The sequence below is a fragment of the Ovis aries genome, chromosome 12 (genome assembly GCF_016772045.2).
Source record: "Ovis aries strain OAR_USU_Benz2616 breed Rambouillet chromosome 12, ARS-UI_Ramb_v3.0, whole genome shotgun sequence".
Classification (NCBI taxonomy): Eukaryota; Metazoa; Chordata; class Mammalia; order Artiodactyla; family Bovidae; genus Ovis; species Ovis aries.
This window is the reverse complement of record NC_056065.1, coordinates 36,248,987-36,266,156: the sequence shown is the minus strand read 5'-3', so window position 1 is coordinate 36,266,156 and position 17,170 is coordinate 36,248,987. Positions and strand designations below refer to the sequence as shown.

The 17,170-nt window shown below is 36.8% G+C and overlaps 1 protein-coding gene across 1 annotated transcript in view; it reads left to right on the top strand.

The window, feature by feature from the left end:
• The window catches only part of NME7 (NME/NM23 family member 7), a 241,564-nt gene that overhangs the window by 39,716 nt on the left and 184,678 nt on the right, over positions 1–17,170 (top strand). Inside the window, 5 exon segments of the mRNA XM_042257207.2 lie at positions 3,246–3,330; positions 3,333–3,352; positions 4,197–4,221; positions 4,224–4,362; positions 14,162–14,272. Coding sequence (XP_042113141.1) covers positions 3,246–3,330; positions 3,333–3,352; positions 4,197–4,221; positions 4,224–4,362; positions 14,162–14,272 — 380 coding nt within the window.

Here is a 17,170-nt window from a genome sequence, read left to right as displayed (position 1 = left end):
AAACTGCTATTTAGTAGGTATTCTAAAAATTATTATTGTTATTGTCATGATTAATGGTTATTATTAGTGTCTTAAAGTTTGAATGGCACTGATTTATTTAATATTTGAGAATTGTTTTCATGTTGTCTGAGCACTAGGAGATGAAGAAAAGTCATTCTAAGAGAACAGAGGGTAAAAAATTGAACAGAATGTCTCCAGTTTGTGTGCCTGTTATCTTAAGAGATATTCTCTTCACTGATGTTCATTGGAATTTGAGAAAAGATTGAGCAGTTGATGTAGGAGATACTTTTTTTGCTTCACGTGATTTAAAGAATATTGTCTTCCTCTCACTCTCTTTATATTCTTATTGACCTGCATTCAAGTTCTACTTATTTTGTATACCACAAGACATTATTGTAATTTTATATATGCATGATTTATTTAGATTTACCCACATACTTATATTTCCATTGTTTTTGGAAATAATGGTTTCCTTCTATTTCTTGAATCATCTTGAACCACTTTCTTTCAGAACTTCCAGTGGCAATAAATTTTCTGTTTTTACTTGTCTGAAAATATCTTTATTTCACCTTTACCTTTTGAAGGGTAATTTTCTTAGTTATAGAATGTTGTGTGCAATTGCTTTTCATTCTTTAATTTCTTATTGATTAAAAAAGTAGATTCTGGTTCTCTGGTGAAATTATTAATCTTGACATATATTTTTCATGCTTATTTTGAAAATTTTGTCCGATAACTAGGGTATTCATGGATTTCTTTCTATTGTCTCTTTTTTTCCTGTTGGCCTTCTTTTTTGGTAATCTCGTCGTTTATCTTTGCAAGCATGTCATTGCATAGGAAAACCTTTATTTCCATTTCTGGAGATTCAGACAGCTAAAATAGAGGAAATATCACTTCAGCATGATTAAGGGCTAAGCATTGTGTGAATACAAAACTTGTTTCAAATTTTGTTAGTTTACCTTTAGTTTACCCATGCTCCTGGAGTGTGATGTTCCAGGAGATACAACAGAAAGGCAACTGAAAGCTCCGTTGAACAAACACAGGCTTGAGCTCACTTCTCTATGATTTCATTTTCTCTAGGATCTTTGCCCCTCCAGTTTTGACTGGTTTGGTAGGCTCAGATTCCAATATCTGTCTACTTATCCCCATGACCTTGTCAAAATCTCTTAGCTTCTCTGCCTCTAGACAGCCTTCCTCTGTCAGCTTCATGGGCTTCTTCATCTCTTATCCAGCTTGACTTGAGTCTGAGCACATGTCCTCGGGTAAAAGCAGCATAAAAAGTACTGTGCTCACCTCAGTGAGCTTCCTTTCTTTCTGAATCTTAGATGATAAAATCTGGCTGTCTTTAGGTGCTCTCCAATGTCATCAGATAGATCCTTTTTTTTTTTAATATTCCATTTTTCTGGTTGTTCTTGGAAAGCATCAGTGATATGCCATAAGCTGCCTTATTAGCCAGAAACAGTACTTCTTCAGTTTACTTTCTTTGTATTAAAGATGTTTTCTGAATAATGAATCATGAAAAATTCTACCATCTGGTGTAGAATTAAAGAGTGTGATTGGCAGGTTTTGTGGTTAAGGCTGCCTGGATAAATGGAACTACCAAGTCTCATTGGTTTTTCATTTGCCTCACCTTCAATTACATGTCTCATCATTTCTTTTATTTCATAATTTTACCTGTTTTAATGAAGGCAATATTTCAATAATGCTTTTGAACAAATGGATATTTTAAATAGGTAGTAAGGTTTTTGATAAACTACTACTATTTAAATTTTGTATTAAAAGGAGAGTATAATACTAGAATACATAATGAAACCTAAATTTTAAGCAGTCATATTAAAAAATAAAAATAAAATGCTGTATTTATAAGGATTAATATGAAAAATAATGAAAGACTTGTATTAAGACAATGGTATATCTCTTATTTTATCTTTTTGTTTCTCTTGACTACTACACATTATTTAAACGTGTCTTTTTGGATGATTGTGGGAAAAATAAAATAGTGTCTTAAAAAGTGCCTCTATTATAGCTTATGAATAGGATCGTAAATATAGCTAGACATACTATTATTAGAATTTATAAGTGAATTATTAATATAAAAGAAACCCATCTATATACACTAACCAGAGAATCAGATGCTAAATCTAGACTTAGTAATAAAACCCTTAGATTCCTTTCTTCCTTCCTCATTTGCTTATTGTGATGAAGGACCTTTAGGGGCTAAGCTATTATAGCATGTGATGGGAAATTCTGCCTAACAGTCAAGGAAAGAGGGCCTTCTTTGACTTATGTTTCATTGTATACACCTCACAGATCTTCATCCAGAGGGAGCATAAGTGACCAAAGGACCTTAGTTCCTGTGCTCTGAAATCTACCGCTGCTTTTGTGTTTAGGACCTGTTTTCCAGCGGCTCCCAGCCCTTGGCTGAGAGAAACAGGGATACTAAAACAGGCCCACCCATCCCTGGAAGTCAGGGAACTCTGAGGGCTATCTGGCTTGAGCACTGCCTGATGTCTTGCTGAACCTTCCTTAGATTGAAGAGCAATCCAGGAGGGTTCCCCCAACCTTCCTTCTCTCTCTCCTTCAACTCAGGGTCAACTCTGTACTGTGGTCTGTCTGCTTTCCCTGGATCCCTCCCTATTTTCTCTGTTAGGAATTTCCATTCAGAATTTCTCCTACAGGAATAAGATTCTTGAATGTTTAATCCTGTCTTGGCACTGTCTTGGCATCTTGTCTGCTTCTCGGGGGGACCTAGACTAACACATTCTCCCACTATTTCTATAAAAAGATACTATCATGTGAAATTACTAAGGAGAGAAAAGATGTTTGCTATAATCTGAATGACAACAATATTCTAATACTGCTGGAATCTTAAACTTAGAACAATTAGAACTTTATGGAGAGGTACTGAATTATCACAGTTGACAGATAAGGAGCTCATGTTCTAAAAAAGTGTCAGTTTACCCAGGATGATTGGGTGGCTGTGAAGTATTAAGTTCATAAGTCAACTCTGATATATCTAAGGATATTTAATAAGAAATTAGAGGGAAATATTTCTGAGGATGTGTTGATAGCTGTCATATTGTTGAAAGCTGTCATATTGTTGAAAACCAGAATTATGCAATTATTAATAAGTATTATAATAGTAGATTTGTTCATTGTAAATATTTGCTCATTCTTTCAATTCATAGGATTTTTACAAGAGGGCTTATATTTTGTATGTTATTGTTAAAATTCTTCTTTCTTTGCAGAATCATAGTGAGAGATTCGTTTTCATCGCAGAGTGGTTTGATCCAAATGCTTCACTATTTCGACGTTATGAGCTTTTATTTTACCCCGGGATGGATCTGTTGAAATGGTAAATGAGCCTTGCTTTGCTTAAAAGTTGGCAAATGGAGTAAAGGTGGGATTGGGGAGGAATAGGATTGCCTTTTTTTCTAGTTGTGTCTATGTGAGATGATGAATGTTCATGGAATTTTGTGGTCATCTCTTCATAATGTATGAGTCAAATCATTATGCCATACTCTTTAAACTCATAGGTTAATCATATCTCAACAAAACTGAAAGAAAAAAATAAATACATTATTTTTATTTGGGAAATTAAAAAATTTTTGATATTATAATTCCATTACAAGAAGATACTTTGTGCCTTTATTTTTAATAGAAATTGTTTTGCAGTTAGAAAACTGAAGTAGGGTTATTCATGTTTTGTATTAATCAATAGTCAAGTGGTTGTAGATAAAGATTATCACGGTCATCAATGTCACCATTGTTGAATGCTGCTATCACTACAAAAAGTCTGATTGTAGAAGACTGAGCCAAGAGATCCTGCTTATTTCTTTGTGTCCCTTTCCTGACAGTCCCTTTTGCAGGCTGACCTATCTGGTATTGGGATTTTGTGTAGGCAAGAAAGGAGAAATTTGGCATCTTGGAGGCACTAATTTGCTCCCATGATTTGGAAATAAACAAAAATTTCTCTTCAGGGTTTAAAAGTATCAAATTTGTAATTTTTATGTTATTACTGGATTAAACTAGGAAATGCATGCTATAAAAGAAATTATTACTTGTACTTGTGGCAAAAATGAAATAATATGTAACTTATGTTTAATAAAGCAGAATTAATAACTTTATTTCTAGTTTATAATAAGGTTAACATTCCCTGCTGACAATGATTTGTTTTATTGTATTGTTTTTGATTCCAGCATGATGTGAAGAATCATCGCACCTTTTAAAGCGGACAAAATACGAAGACCTTCACCTGGAAGATTTATTTATAGGCAACAAAGTGAACATCTTTTCTCGACAACTGGTGCTGCTTGACTATGGAGATCAATACACAGCTCGTCAACTGGGCAGTAGGAAAGAAAAGTAAGAAAACTATTATGTAATCTTTTTAAAATTCTTAGAACATTATGTCTGTCTTGGTACCAAATTCGAATTTCTTGTTTCTATCCTGTGTTTTTTATAGTATAAGTATTTTCAGTGATCCAATTCAGTGTTAGGACATTTTTAGAATTCTGTGGAGCAGATTCTGTAATTTTTCCTCACTTAGATAATAAAGTGATACCCATGGTCTTAGACTGATTATTTTCTGGAGGGAAAATGCAAATCTTTTATATATACCCTTATCAGTCTTCTAATTGGGAGCTGAGACTTTAAGTCTTGGTTTATGGGGCAAAAGCAGTGAGTGCCATAAGCTCAGTGGACACTCAGAAGAAAGTATTAATATCTGTTAGCTGTTTTTATATCAGACATTGTATTAAAATGATTTCTATGCATCATTTGTTTAAGCTCCACAACAACTTAAATACAAAGGCTAATAATATTATTATTAATTCCACTCTGCAGATGGAGAAGTTGAGGCTTAGAGACGTTAGGTAACTTGCTGAATATCGCAGAGTAGAGGCAATATTAAAGTCCAGTCACAGGAGAATGAGTAAGACCTGCAAGATGGTTGTCTCCTTTCTGTCTCAATTCAGATTTTTGTCTCCTGTGGTACCTGGCACATCTCCTCACACATTACAAGCACTTTATCTGTGTTAGGTAAACAAATCATTGAATAACAATTTAAAATTTATTATCTACTCTTTCCTATTTTTCATTCCCCCCATTTTCAAATGATGACCATTGATCTAATTGACAAAGATGTTTTTGTCTTGCTGACTAAGTCGCTAAGTCTTGTCCGACTTTTTGCGACCCCATGGACTGCAGCATGCCAGGCTCCCTTGTCCTTCACTATCTCCTGGAGCTTGCTCAAACTCATGTCCATTGAGTCAGGGATGCCATCCAGCCATCTCATCCTCTGTTGTCCCTTCTCCTCCTGCCCTCAGTCTTTCCCAGCATCAGGTCTTTTCAATGAGTTGGCTCTTCACATCAGGTGGCCAAAGTATTGGAGCTTCAGCTGCAGCATCAGTCCTTCCAATGACTATTCAGGACTGATTTCCTTTAGGATGGACTGGTTTGATCTCCTTGCAGTCCAAGGAACTGCAAGAGTCTTCTCTAGCACCAGAAGATTGCTTTTAATATAAATTGTCTATTTTTGAGTTTTATTTAATTGATGCTTTTGAACTGTGGTGTTGGAGAAGACTCTTGAGGGTCCCTTGGACTGCAAGGAGATCCAACTAGTCCATTCTGAAGGAGATCAACCCTGGGATTTCTTTGGAAGGAATGATGCTGAAGCTGAAACTCCAGCATTTTGGCCACCTCATGCAAAGAGTTGACTCATTGGAAAAGACTCTGATGCTGGGAGGGATTGGGGGCAGTAGGAGAAGGGGACAACAGAGGATGAGATGGCTGGATGGCATCACGGACTCGATGGACATGAGTCTGAGTGAACTCCGGGAGATGGTGATGGACAGGAGGCCTGGCGTGCTGTGATTCATGGGGTTGCAAAGAGTCGGACACAACTGAGCGACTGAACTGAACTGAACTGATAAATATTAACTGATCAATTGAAGACAGGATATTTATTTTTAAAAAATGTACAAAAACATTGTGATACAAAGAAATTTAATCCCTCTTGGGATCACAACTGCCTCCCAGAAGTCCATTGTATTGTGCCTCAAACAATGAAGTATTTACAGGAGCTGCCCCACAAAATTTACTGAATGAACGATACATCTTTGGAAACAGTTGTGTCTGGAGGAAGAGCTTCTGGCTGGCTGCTTCCCTGCCTTCTCCTCTCCCTGCCTTTGTGTGTTGCTCTTCCTGTGACATGGAGAAACTATAGCATGGTGTCTCTCTGGTCTTTTCTAGTCATTGTTTGTCAAAGCTACATTTGTCATTCTGACTTTCCCTCAGTTTTGATTTAGAAGAGAGACAGAACAAGTTGGAGTTGTAGCTGAAAATTAGGCTATCCGGAAAACATTACTAAAATGACATTGTAAGTTTTAATCTCTGCATTTATGAGTTTGCAGCTTTCTGAGTCTAGTTTGAACTGTATTTGAAATGGAATTTTCATTCTTTGGTCATCTTTCCAGGCTCTAGTTTCTGTGGCTTATATTATATGCTTTTATGCTGACTTGAGGGATTCTTTGTATTTGTGGAGTGATTGTTGCAGTAATGAAGAATAGGGATCACTGGTGGAAGTTAAGGCTATCTGTATAAAAAGCTCGAAAAACTATTTAATTCTACAGGAAAAAAAATATCTGTCAAACTATTTTTTGAGGTTTGCCACCCAAATAATAGCTGATTACCTAACATCTGAGTCCCCTCATAGTAATATTCTTTCTGTGACTTTTTAAAAACTCTTTATGATTCTGGAGGTACTTTGATGCTCAGTGTGGTATTAGTACACAGGTGGTGATAGATCAGTGAGATGGTGAATGATTCATAAAAAAGAAAAACCAAAGGTTCCCAGGACAACTCGAAATAGGAAGGAAAAAAAGAAGATAGAATGTTAGATAAATAAGAATCTCATTTATTATGAGATCTACTAATAAAAGTCTGTGGGGTTAAGGAAGCATCAACCACAATTCCTTTATTTACAAGAAATAAATATTTATAACTTAAAGTTTCTGAGCACATGCTATATGCCAATCACTGTGGTAGGCATCTTAGTTCACGACTACTTCAAGTTTTCATTTAAACTAGCAAGAATAGGTAAATGAGGGAGACAGGGTTAATAGTATGACCCAATCAAAGTAAAATCTATAGCAATTATTATAAATATATATAAATTATTATATCTGTAGTATGACTCCAGTTCTCTTGCCAGGAGAATCCCATGAATGGAGGAGCCTGATAGGCTGTGGTCCATGGGGTTGCTAAGAGTCGGACACGACTGAGCGTCTTCACTTTCACTTTTCACTTTCAGCGTTGGAGAAGGAAATGGCAACCCACCCCAGTGTTCTTGCCTGGAGAATCCTAGGATGGGGGAGCCTGGTGAGCTGCCGTCTATGGGGTTGCACAGAGTCGGACATGACTGCAGTGACTTAGCAGCAGCATATCTATAGTAATTATTATATGTATTATATATTGTATATATAGCAAAGTAAAAATCTATAGCAGTTATTACATGTTGTATATAAAGTTTGATTTTTCTACACTGAATGTTGTTGTTTCCTTTATAGAATAGTTCAGTAACTTGGCCGTAGTCACACAGCTACAAAGAAAGGGGAAACAAGTAAATCTTGTCATGTTTGACTTTAAAACTCATTCTATTAAACTTCCAATTAATATGTTGGTAAATATTATTGAGTGGACTGATTTAAAAATAGTAGAAGAATATGAAGGCAGATTTTAAATATTTGGGCTTTATAAATATAATTAATTAAAATATGTGCAGTATTATATTTTTACTGACTAAAATTATTTTGCCATTTTGTCTTCTGATTCTTTCCTAACTGCAAGGGTGTTAAATGCAGCAGCCATTTGGGTGACTTAAATAAGCTTCTTCAGAATTAAAGAGTTTTTGAAAATATATTGTTTCATTTAAATGACCAAAGAGGTAGGCGTATGGAGAAATACAGGCATGTCTATCATGGTCCCATGGAAATATCTTCTATGTAATAATTGTAACTTAGCCTAGCTCTCAGTTTTATATAGTGTCAAGGAGAATTTATGAACTAACTACATCCCTATTATGTTTATCATACTCAACTCCTTTCTTTCTGGAGTAAAACCTGTTGGAGAGGGAGGAGTAAAGCTGATCTCTAAGGTGCCTATCTGCTAATTTTGAGGTACTTATCAAGATAATGCTATTCTATATAATTCAGTTTAGCTCACAAACTAGCCTCAGCTTTCTAATTCCTCTTTTTTGTTTTGTTTTGTTTTTTTTAATTTAAATTTATTTATTTTAATTGGAGGCTAAATACTTTACAATATTGTATTGATTTTGCCATACATCAACATGAATCCGCCGCAGGTGTACACATGTTCCCAATTCTGAACCCACCCTGCCACCTCCCTCCCCATACCATCTCTCTGGGTCATCCCAGTGCACCAGCCCCAAGCATCCTGTATCCTGCATCAAACCTGGACTGGCGATTCGTTTTTTATATGATATTATACATGTTTTAGTGCCATTCTCCCAAAGCATCCCACCCTCTCCCTCTTCCACAGAGTCCAAAAGACTGTTCTATACATCTGTGTCTCTGCTGTCTTGAATACAGGGTTATCGTTACCATCTTTTTAAATTCCATATATAATTTCTCTTAACTGTAGAAATCTGACATTTGATTCACATTTCTATTCTCTTTTTCAAAATCTCTGTATTGAGATATAATGGACAAACAAAAAGCTGTAAATATTTAACACAACTTTGGAGTTTGGAGATAAGTATAAACCTATGAAACCATTTCCACAATCAAGGGTGTGAATTTATTTATCACTTTCAAAACTTCCCTCCCTCCCTCTTATTATTTTTTACGTTGATTTTTCTTTTGTTGTAAGAGAACTTAATGAAAGATCTACTCCCTTAGCTAATTTTTTAACTTGTTCCCTTTATGAAGCTCCTCAAAGCAAATGGATAAATGTTATTAGTTGTCAATGAGTCAGAGTGTTTGTTTTTTTTAATTGTTTTGTTTCCCATTTTTGTCTTTTTAAATTTTTTTCTCTCTTTTTTTTTAAGAGTATTTGATTTACATTTTGTATGGGCAAAAATGAATTGGTGGGCTTCCCTGTGGCACTAGTGGTAAAGAATCTGCCTGCCTATGCAGGAGACCCAAGAGATTCGAGTTCAGTCCCTGGGTTGGGAAGATCCCCTGGAGTAGGAAATACCAATCTGTTCCAGTATTCTTGTCTGGAAAATTCCATGGACAGATGAGCCTGGCAGGCTGCCGTCCATGGGGCCACAGAGGGTCAGACATGACTGAGTGACTAAGCAATGAATTGATGCTTTATAGTTTTACTGTTCAGATGTAAAGACATCATACAGTCTTCTTGTCATCTCTTGGGTTTAGTTAGTCTCATTCTCCTAATTTTTAACTGATGGAGCACTGATGTAGGTGCCAGATGTAAATCAAAGTCAAGTACTGGTTTAGGCTGTCTAGTATAAGCCACCTCTGAGAATGGTTGAGATTTTCTTCCGGCCTGCTTCACTCATACAACTATCCAGTTCTCTTAATTATAAGGGTTAATTAGCCCTTGGTAACTGGTGAACCCACCTGATGTCAATTCCCCCTGTAAATAGTAGCTTCTCTCTGCCCTGAGTAGCTAGGACTTTGCTACATCCTGCCCACTGTAGCAAAGTACTCTTGCCTGGAAAATCCCATGGACCGAGGAGCCTGGTAGGCTGCAGTCCATGGTGTTGCTAAGAGTCGGGCATGACTGAGCGACTTCACTTTCACTTTTCACTTTCATGCATTGGAGAAGGAAATGGCAACCCACTCCAGCGTTCTTGCCTGGAGAATCCCAGGGACGGGGGAGCCTGGTGGGCTGCCATCTATAGGGTTGCACAAAGTCGGACACAACTGAAGCAACTTAGCAGCATTAGCAGAAGGGGAGAATCTATCTCCTTGCCTGCTCCAGCTCTTGAGGCCTCAAGGAAAGAGAAGCCTCACTGCCCCAGTTTTGTGACCCATCCCAGCTGAAACCACTCAACAGCTGACCTAGAAGATCTTGAGAAACTGTTTGTAATTTTAAGCCAATACATTTTGGGGTGGTTTGTTATCAGCAAGCAGAAAACACAGGTTCCATTACTGGGTCAGGAAGATCCCTTGAGAAGGGAATGGCAACCCACTCCAGTGTTCTTGCCTGGGAAATCCCATGGACAGAGGAGCCTGTAGTCCATGGGGATGCAAAGAGTCAGACATGACTGAGCAACTAAACAACAGGTAACAATGGCACTATTAATATATTTTTGTGGCCCTTTTTGGTGTGCTATCTTCACTTTTAAATAATATAAATGATTCCTGATGCTTATGTTATTTTCCCTCCAAAATAAGTTTAACTATTACTACTGAATAATTAAACAGTGAAGACATGATTGTGCAGTAGTTGGAACATTCTTTGGCATTGCCTTTCTTTGGGATTGGAATGAAAACTGACCTTTTCAGTCTTGTGGCCACTACTGAGTTTCCCAGATTTGCTGGCATATTGAGTGCAGCACTTTCACAGTATCATCTTGTAGGATTTGAAACAGTTCAACTGGAATCCCATCACCTCCACTAGCTTTGTTTGTAGTAATGCTTCCTAAGGCCCACTTGACTTCGCATTTCAGGATGTCTGTCTCTAGGTGAGTGATCACACCATTGTGGTTATCTGGGTTATGAAGATCTTTTTTGTATAGTTTTTCTGTGTATTCTTGCCACTTCTTCTTAAGATCTTCTGCTTCTGTTAGGTCTATACCATTTCTGTCCTTTATTGAGTCCATCTTTGCATGAAATGTTCCCTTGGTATCTCTAATTTTCTTGAAAAGATTTCTGGTCTTTCCCATTCTGTTGTTTTCCTCTATTTCTTTGCACTGATCACTGAGAAAGGCTTTCTTATCTCTCCTTGCTCTTCTTTGGAACTCTACATTCAAATGGGTATATCTTTCCTTTTCTCCTTTGCCTTTCATTTCTCTTTTCTCAGCTATTTGTAAAGCCTCCTCAGGCAGCCATTTTTCCTTTTTGCATTTCTTTTTCTTGGGATGGCCTTAATCACTGCCTCCTGTACAATGTTACAAACCTCTGGCCATGATTCTTCAGGCACTCTATTAGATCTAATCCCTTGAATCTGTTTGTCACTTCCACTGTATAATTGTAAGGGATTTGATTTAGGTCATACCTGAATGATCTAGTGGTTTTCCCTATTTTGTTCAATTTAAGTCTGCATTTGGCAATAAGGAGATCATGATTTGAGCCACAGTCAGCTCCAGGTCTTGTTTTTGCTGACTGTGTAGAGCTTCTCTAGCTTTGGCTGCAAAGAATATAATCAGTCTGATTTCGGTGTTGACCATCTGGTGATGTCCATGTGTAGAGTTGTCTCTTGTGTTGTTGGAAAAGGGGTTTGCTATGACCAGTGCATTCTCTTGAACTGAACTGATTGAATCAATGCTTTGTCTCCTGTAGGCATTTAAAGAGAAAATGAAACTGCATTTTAAACTAAACTGCAAAATTTTTCACATTGCTTCTTGTTCACTGCCGATACGTTTCATATTTTCTTTAAGAGCTTTGGTTCCTGAAGGCATTTCTAGAACTTAGCATAAACAATCATGGGTTAGTTTTGGCCTTATAATATTTAAACAATTGAGCTAAGAAGTGACAATTTTAATTGTATCTTTAATGAAGCGTTGTAAAATGCTATAAGTGACTCGCTTCAAAATAAAAGGTAGTCCATTTATGACAAGCTCTATCAGACTAAAATGAACAGCTTTTGTTGTTTAAAAGTTTTAAAAGCCAGCCATAAGTTTTAGGATTCCATGGACAGAGGAGCCAAGCAGGCTGCAGTCCATGGGGTTGCAAAAGTCAAACACAACTAAGTGACTAACACACACGTAAGTTATATCCAACTGTAAGGATATTTTTATCATTATATTCTTAGCTAATTTTGTCTCATTGGGGAAAAAAAAGTCCACTGTGAAAAAGCCAACCATTCTCTTTTTATAGATTCCTTGAATTAATACCAACATATCAGAACAACTGAAAATAAAAAGAAAGTGGCAGTAATTTTTTAGTCTTATTTTGTGTGTCATATAAGCTGAATTACTCCAACTAATCTGATTTTACCTTGTATGTGCAAGTATTAATCTTGAGGATTTGTGATTCTGCTCTTTTTTATATGTTAATAGTAGCTTTATTTGTGGTGTGGAAGGAGCACAGACTATCCAGGAGTTGTGTGAGCTGGTGTTTTGTCCTGAAAATGCCACACACCTCTTCTGTGACCTTTGGAGAGTAACCTCTCTGGGTTTCATTTCCTTGTTAGTAAAATCAGGAAACTAAGGTGCTCTCCAACTCCAAAAATATATTCATTCTATGGCTTCAGAGGGGAAAATTCATAGCTCTGATGTATCCTCTTAGAAAATATGATTTGAGTCAGTTCTAGTGAAGTGGATGAACCCAGAGCCTGTTATACAGAGTGAAGTTTATCAGAAAGAGAAAGACAAATATTGTATATTAACACAAATGTATGGAATCTAGAAAAATGATGCTGATGAACCTATTTGCCAGGGCAGCGGTAGAGACCCAGACACTGAGACAGACTTGTGGACACAACGGGGCAAGGTGGGGGGGGGGGGCGAATTGAGAGAGTGGCTTTGAAACATATACACTGCCGTAAGTCAAATAGTTAGCTAGTATGGATTTGCTGCATGACAGAGAGCTCAACCTGGTGTTCTGTGACAGCCTAGAGGGGTGGGATGGGTAGGGGATGGAAGGGAGGTTCAAGAGGGAGGGGACATATGTATACTTATGACTGATGCATGTTGTTGTATGGCGGAAACCAACACAACATTGTAAAGCAGCTATCCTCCGATTAAACACATAGTGAAAAAAAATGTTAGGGTGTTTGCTAGTCATAAACGTTGTCAGGTAGGGAGACATTTATTTCTTTGTACATGATTCATGCTATGAATAAAGTGTTAACAGAAGAATTTATAGTTATTTCCAAATCAATGCTGAGCTGACTGCATGGCATACACATGTTAAAGTTTGCTGCTGCTGCTAAGTCACTTCAGTCGTGTCCAACTCTGTGCGACCCCGTAGAGAGCAGCCCACCAGGCTCCCGTCCCTGGAGTTCTCCAGGCAAGAACACTGGAGTGGGTTGCCGTTTCCTTCTCCAATGTGTGAAAGTGAGAAGTGAAAGTGAAGTCACTCAGTCGTGTCCAAATCCTAGTGACCCCATGGACTGCAGCCTACCAGACTCCTCCATCCATGGGATTTTCCCAGGCAAGAGTTGCCATTGCCTTCTCCAGTGTTAAAGTTTAAGAGACCAGAAATCAAGGTGATAATATGTTTAATGCAACTTTTTAGAAAATTGTTGTCCTTTATAAAATGCTAAGAAATAGAAGTGTTTTTAAACACCTATGTTTTCTTACGTGGGCATATTTAAAATCACAGTCTTAACTTTTTTTTCCTCTAACCTTTTATTACTCTTTTATAGATTGGGTACTAATTTTTATTTCTTTGGGAAAAATAGTAAACTTTCATTGTATAAGTTTTTATTTATTTATTTATTTTGATTGGAGGCTAATTATACAGAGTGAATTGGAGCCTATTATACAGAGTGGTGGCTCAGAGGTTAAAGCATCTGCCTGCACTGCAGGAGACCGGGGTTCAATCCCTGGGTCGGGAAGATCTCTTGGAGAAGGAAATGGCAACCCACTCTAGTTATCTTGCCTGGAGAATCCCATGGAGGGAGGAGCCTGGTAGGCTACAGTCCATGGGGTCACTAAGAGTCGGACACGACTGAGCGACTTCACTATACAGACTGAAGTAAGTCAGAAAGGAAAACACCAATACGGAGTGTTAACACATACGTATGGAATTTAGAAAGATGGTAACAGTGACCCTATATGCGAGACAGCAAAAAAGACACAGATATAAAGAACAGATATTCAGACTCTGTGGGAGAAGGCAAGGGTGGGATGATTTGAGAGAATAGCATTGTATAAGTTTTTAAGAGATTATTAGTACATTTCTCTTTATAATTCACTTTGAGCTAGGATTTTAATGGAAACGACCTCTGATTAGGTGTTATAAGTAAAAACTCCTGAACTATTTTTATTTTTAAATGTATTTCCTTACAGAACATTAGCCCTGATTAAACCAGATGCAGTATCAAAAGCTGGAGAAATAATTGAAATAATAAACAAAGCTGGATTTACTCTAACCAAACTCAAAATGATGACACTATCAAGGTAAACTTTTTGATCATTTTCAGTTATATAATGTCTGGTTCCTTTTTTCTTAAAAAAATTATCTTTCATGTTGTTTAAAAACTTCCACAGAATGACAAAGAATAGATTAGTAATCTTATTAGAATGAGAAAATATAAGACAACAGGTAATCAGATGCATAAATCCTGATTGAACTCTAAGCAAGTAGGAATTTTCAGGTTATACTAATAACTATTAACTATTTATTAGACATTAATTCTTTATTTTCTTTCATAATCCATCAGTGTTTCATACCTGTAATTTTTTATATAACACATTGTATAGAAATTATAGAAGAAATGAATATTAGATTATTCATATTTGACAAGGAGCTCTTACTGTTGAGATTTCAAAAGTGATGTGTTTGGAAATGTTTTAGTTTGGAAATGTTTTCGTTCCTCCCAACATATTGTATGTAATTGGTAGATATACCTATTTACTGTTCTGAAAAGCAAGCAATTTTATTTGACCAGATATTTTCTAAGTTATTTAGTGAAAGTGAGACTTACTGTAAGGTAAGGGGATTGGTGTAGTTGTTAGGCAGGGCTGGACCCAGCAGTTTGTTACTTACTCCAGTGATCTATATCTGTTTGATTAGGTGTCTTCTCACTGCTGTTCCTGGCTCTCTCTCCCATGGGTCAGTTGCTTTTTTGTCTCTATGAGAACAGGGACAATCGATAGCAGTAGAAATTCAGTATTGAGAAGTCTGCTCCCTAGAAACCTTAACAAAACATCCTCAATTTTACCCCCAAAAAAGACAATTTGAAATTTTCCCCTATGTAAGATCTCCCAGCTTACATATTTTCTAGAAAGGCAGACATCTATTTCAGAGCACAGAATCTAGAGCCAGATTAGGTTGTGGCTCTGTACAACTTCTATGTTTCAGTTTCTTCATCTGCTAAATGGAGGTTATAATATCACCAATTTTGTAAAGTTGTTATGAGGGTTATGGGAGCTTAATAAAAGTAAAATGTTTTGAAAAATTGTTGCACACAGTAAGCACATATGCTGCTGCTGCTGCTAAGTTACTTCAAGGTGTTAGCTATTAGTGGTGGTAGTATAGTACTTACCAGTGCTGTCATTATTACTTAGTGGAAACAGAGGTCATGATCCTTATGAGCATAGTTAGATTTGTCCCGTTTCTGTCTGTATTGAAGATGCTTGCCCTTACAGCAGGCAATGGGGCTGAATTCTGAGAGATGACTTTGATTAGTGTTAGTGACATTAAAACTTTGTCTATATCAAACATTGGAGGTGTAATCTGGCATCAAATTTCCCACAATAAAGCTGCCCCCAGTAACTTAACAGCTGTTTAAATTGTTCATAGCACCTCATACATTTCTATTAATATTACTGTCATGTCTTGGATTTTACCTAAAAGTTAATGAGTTAGTGTGTTACTCTCTCAGGGATGCTAGCAGAAGACATGAGACTTCTGAGCCAGGGACACAGGGCTTGATTAGGTTCAATTAGCAGCATGAACATCATGTTTCTGTTGGTTCCCATTGCCTTCATGTCCTGTGAGAATAATATGAGATGGGCCTGGGTAGATGTTGCACACATAGGTGATTGCATCACAGCTGAAGAGGGTTGAACTCAGGTTACCCACTGTTTCATTAGCAAGCTGTAAACAAGTCTGCTCTTTGTACTAAGGAGACATGACCTCATCCCTCAAAGTCCCTCACTATAAACATAACTCCAAGAAATGGCTAGGATAAAGAGTAGTTGGGGCCTTGCATTCTTGGCATACCCAATCAGATGTGTTAGGAAGACAAGAGACCCACAGAGAAGTGTCTCCCAAAGCTTAAATCTCAAAACTTATTTGCTCAAACGTCAGCTCCTCCCTCATGACAGTATCTGAAAAGCAGCAGCTGGGTTCCATTTAACTTCTAGTACTTCTAGTTCTCGGATCAGGGCCTGATTCAAAGTAGACACTAAGTAAATATTTCGTAAAATAATTAATAGATCATTGTGAGAATGTTATGAAAACACAAGAAAACATAACAAAACAAGAACAGAAAGACTTCTGTAGCTGGTCATACACGTGTTTCTCTCCATCTAAGCCTTTTAAGGGAGGAATTAAATAAAAATGATGAGAAAAAAATTCATAAACTCATTTTGGTTTTAGTGATAGATTTTGAATGGAAGTAACTATGGAGTCAGTGACATGTTAGAAGAAAACAAAATACTTTCAGTAATTAATAGTTTTTATTAATGTTAAAGATGATTTTGTTTTCTTAGTAGTTCTGTAGAATTGGTCAGATTAGTAGTCTCACTGCTAACTCTTCTAAGATACTCCCCACTTGAATTTTTCAGAGTTTTACCTCATTTTAGGATGCAATACGGATTATCCCTATCAGTTTTGTGAATTCTTCTGCCTACCCTCTAGAGTTTTTATTTTTATTCTTCTGAAGTTGGTAATAGAAAGGTCATAAGCAATCAGAAATTTGGGTTTAAATCTCCTTGTCCTTCTTCCTTTACTAAGTAGCATTTTGCTCTGGATAAGTTATAGAATCATGCTGAACTACATTATTTTTAAATGTAAAATGAAGATGATCATACCTATTTCAATATATTGTTGTGGGGAATAATAAAATTTAACGTTGGCATATAATAGTCTCTAGAAGAATAAATTTTCTTCCCCTTCTAGGTCTTGGGGCAAATTTTGTTTTCTATACTTACATAGTATACTTTCATAATCTCTTCATGGCCAAAGAGAATATTTTAGTACATTTGGTTTGAATAAAAGTATATCCTCATGTATGAATTATTATATGAATTAGTATATGATTTATTTCTTAATGGGCCCATAAGATCTTAAAGCATCATGTCAAGCCCCTGGTGGCTTGAAAAGAATCGGCCTGCAATGCAAGACACCTG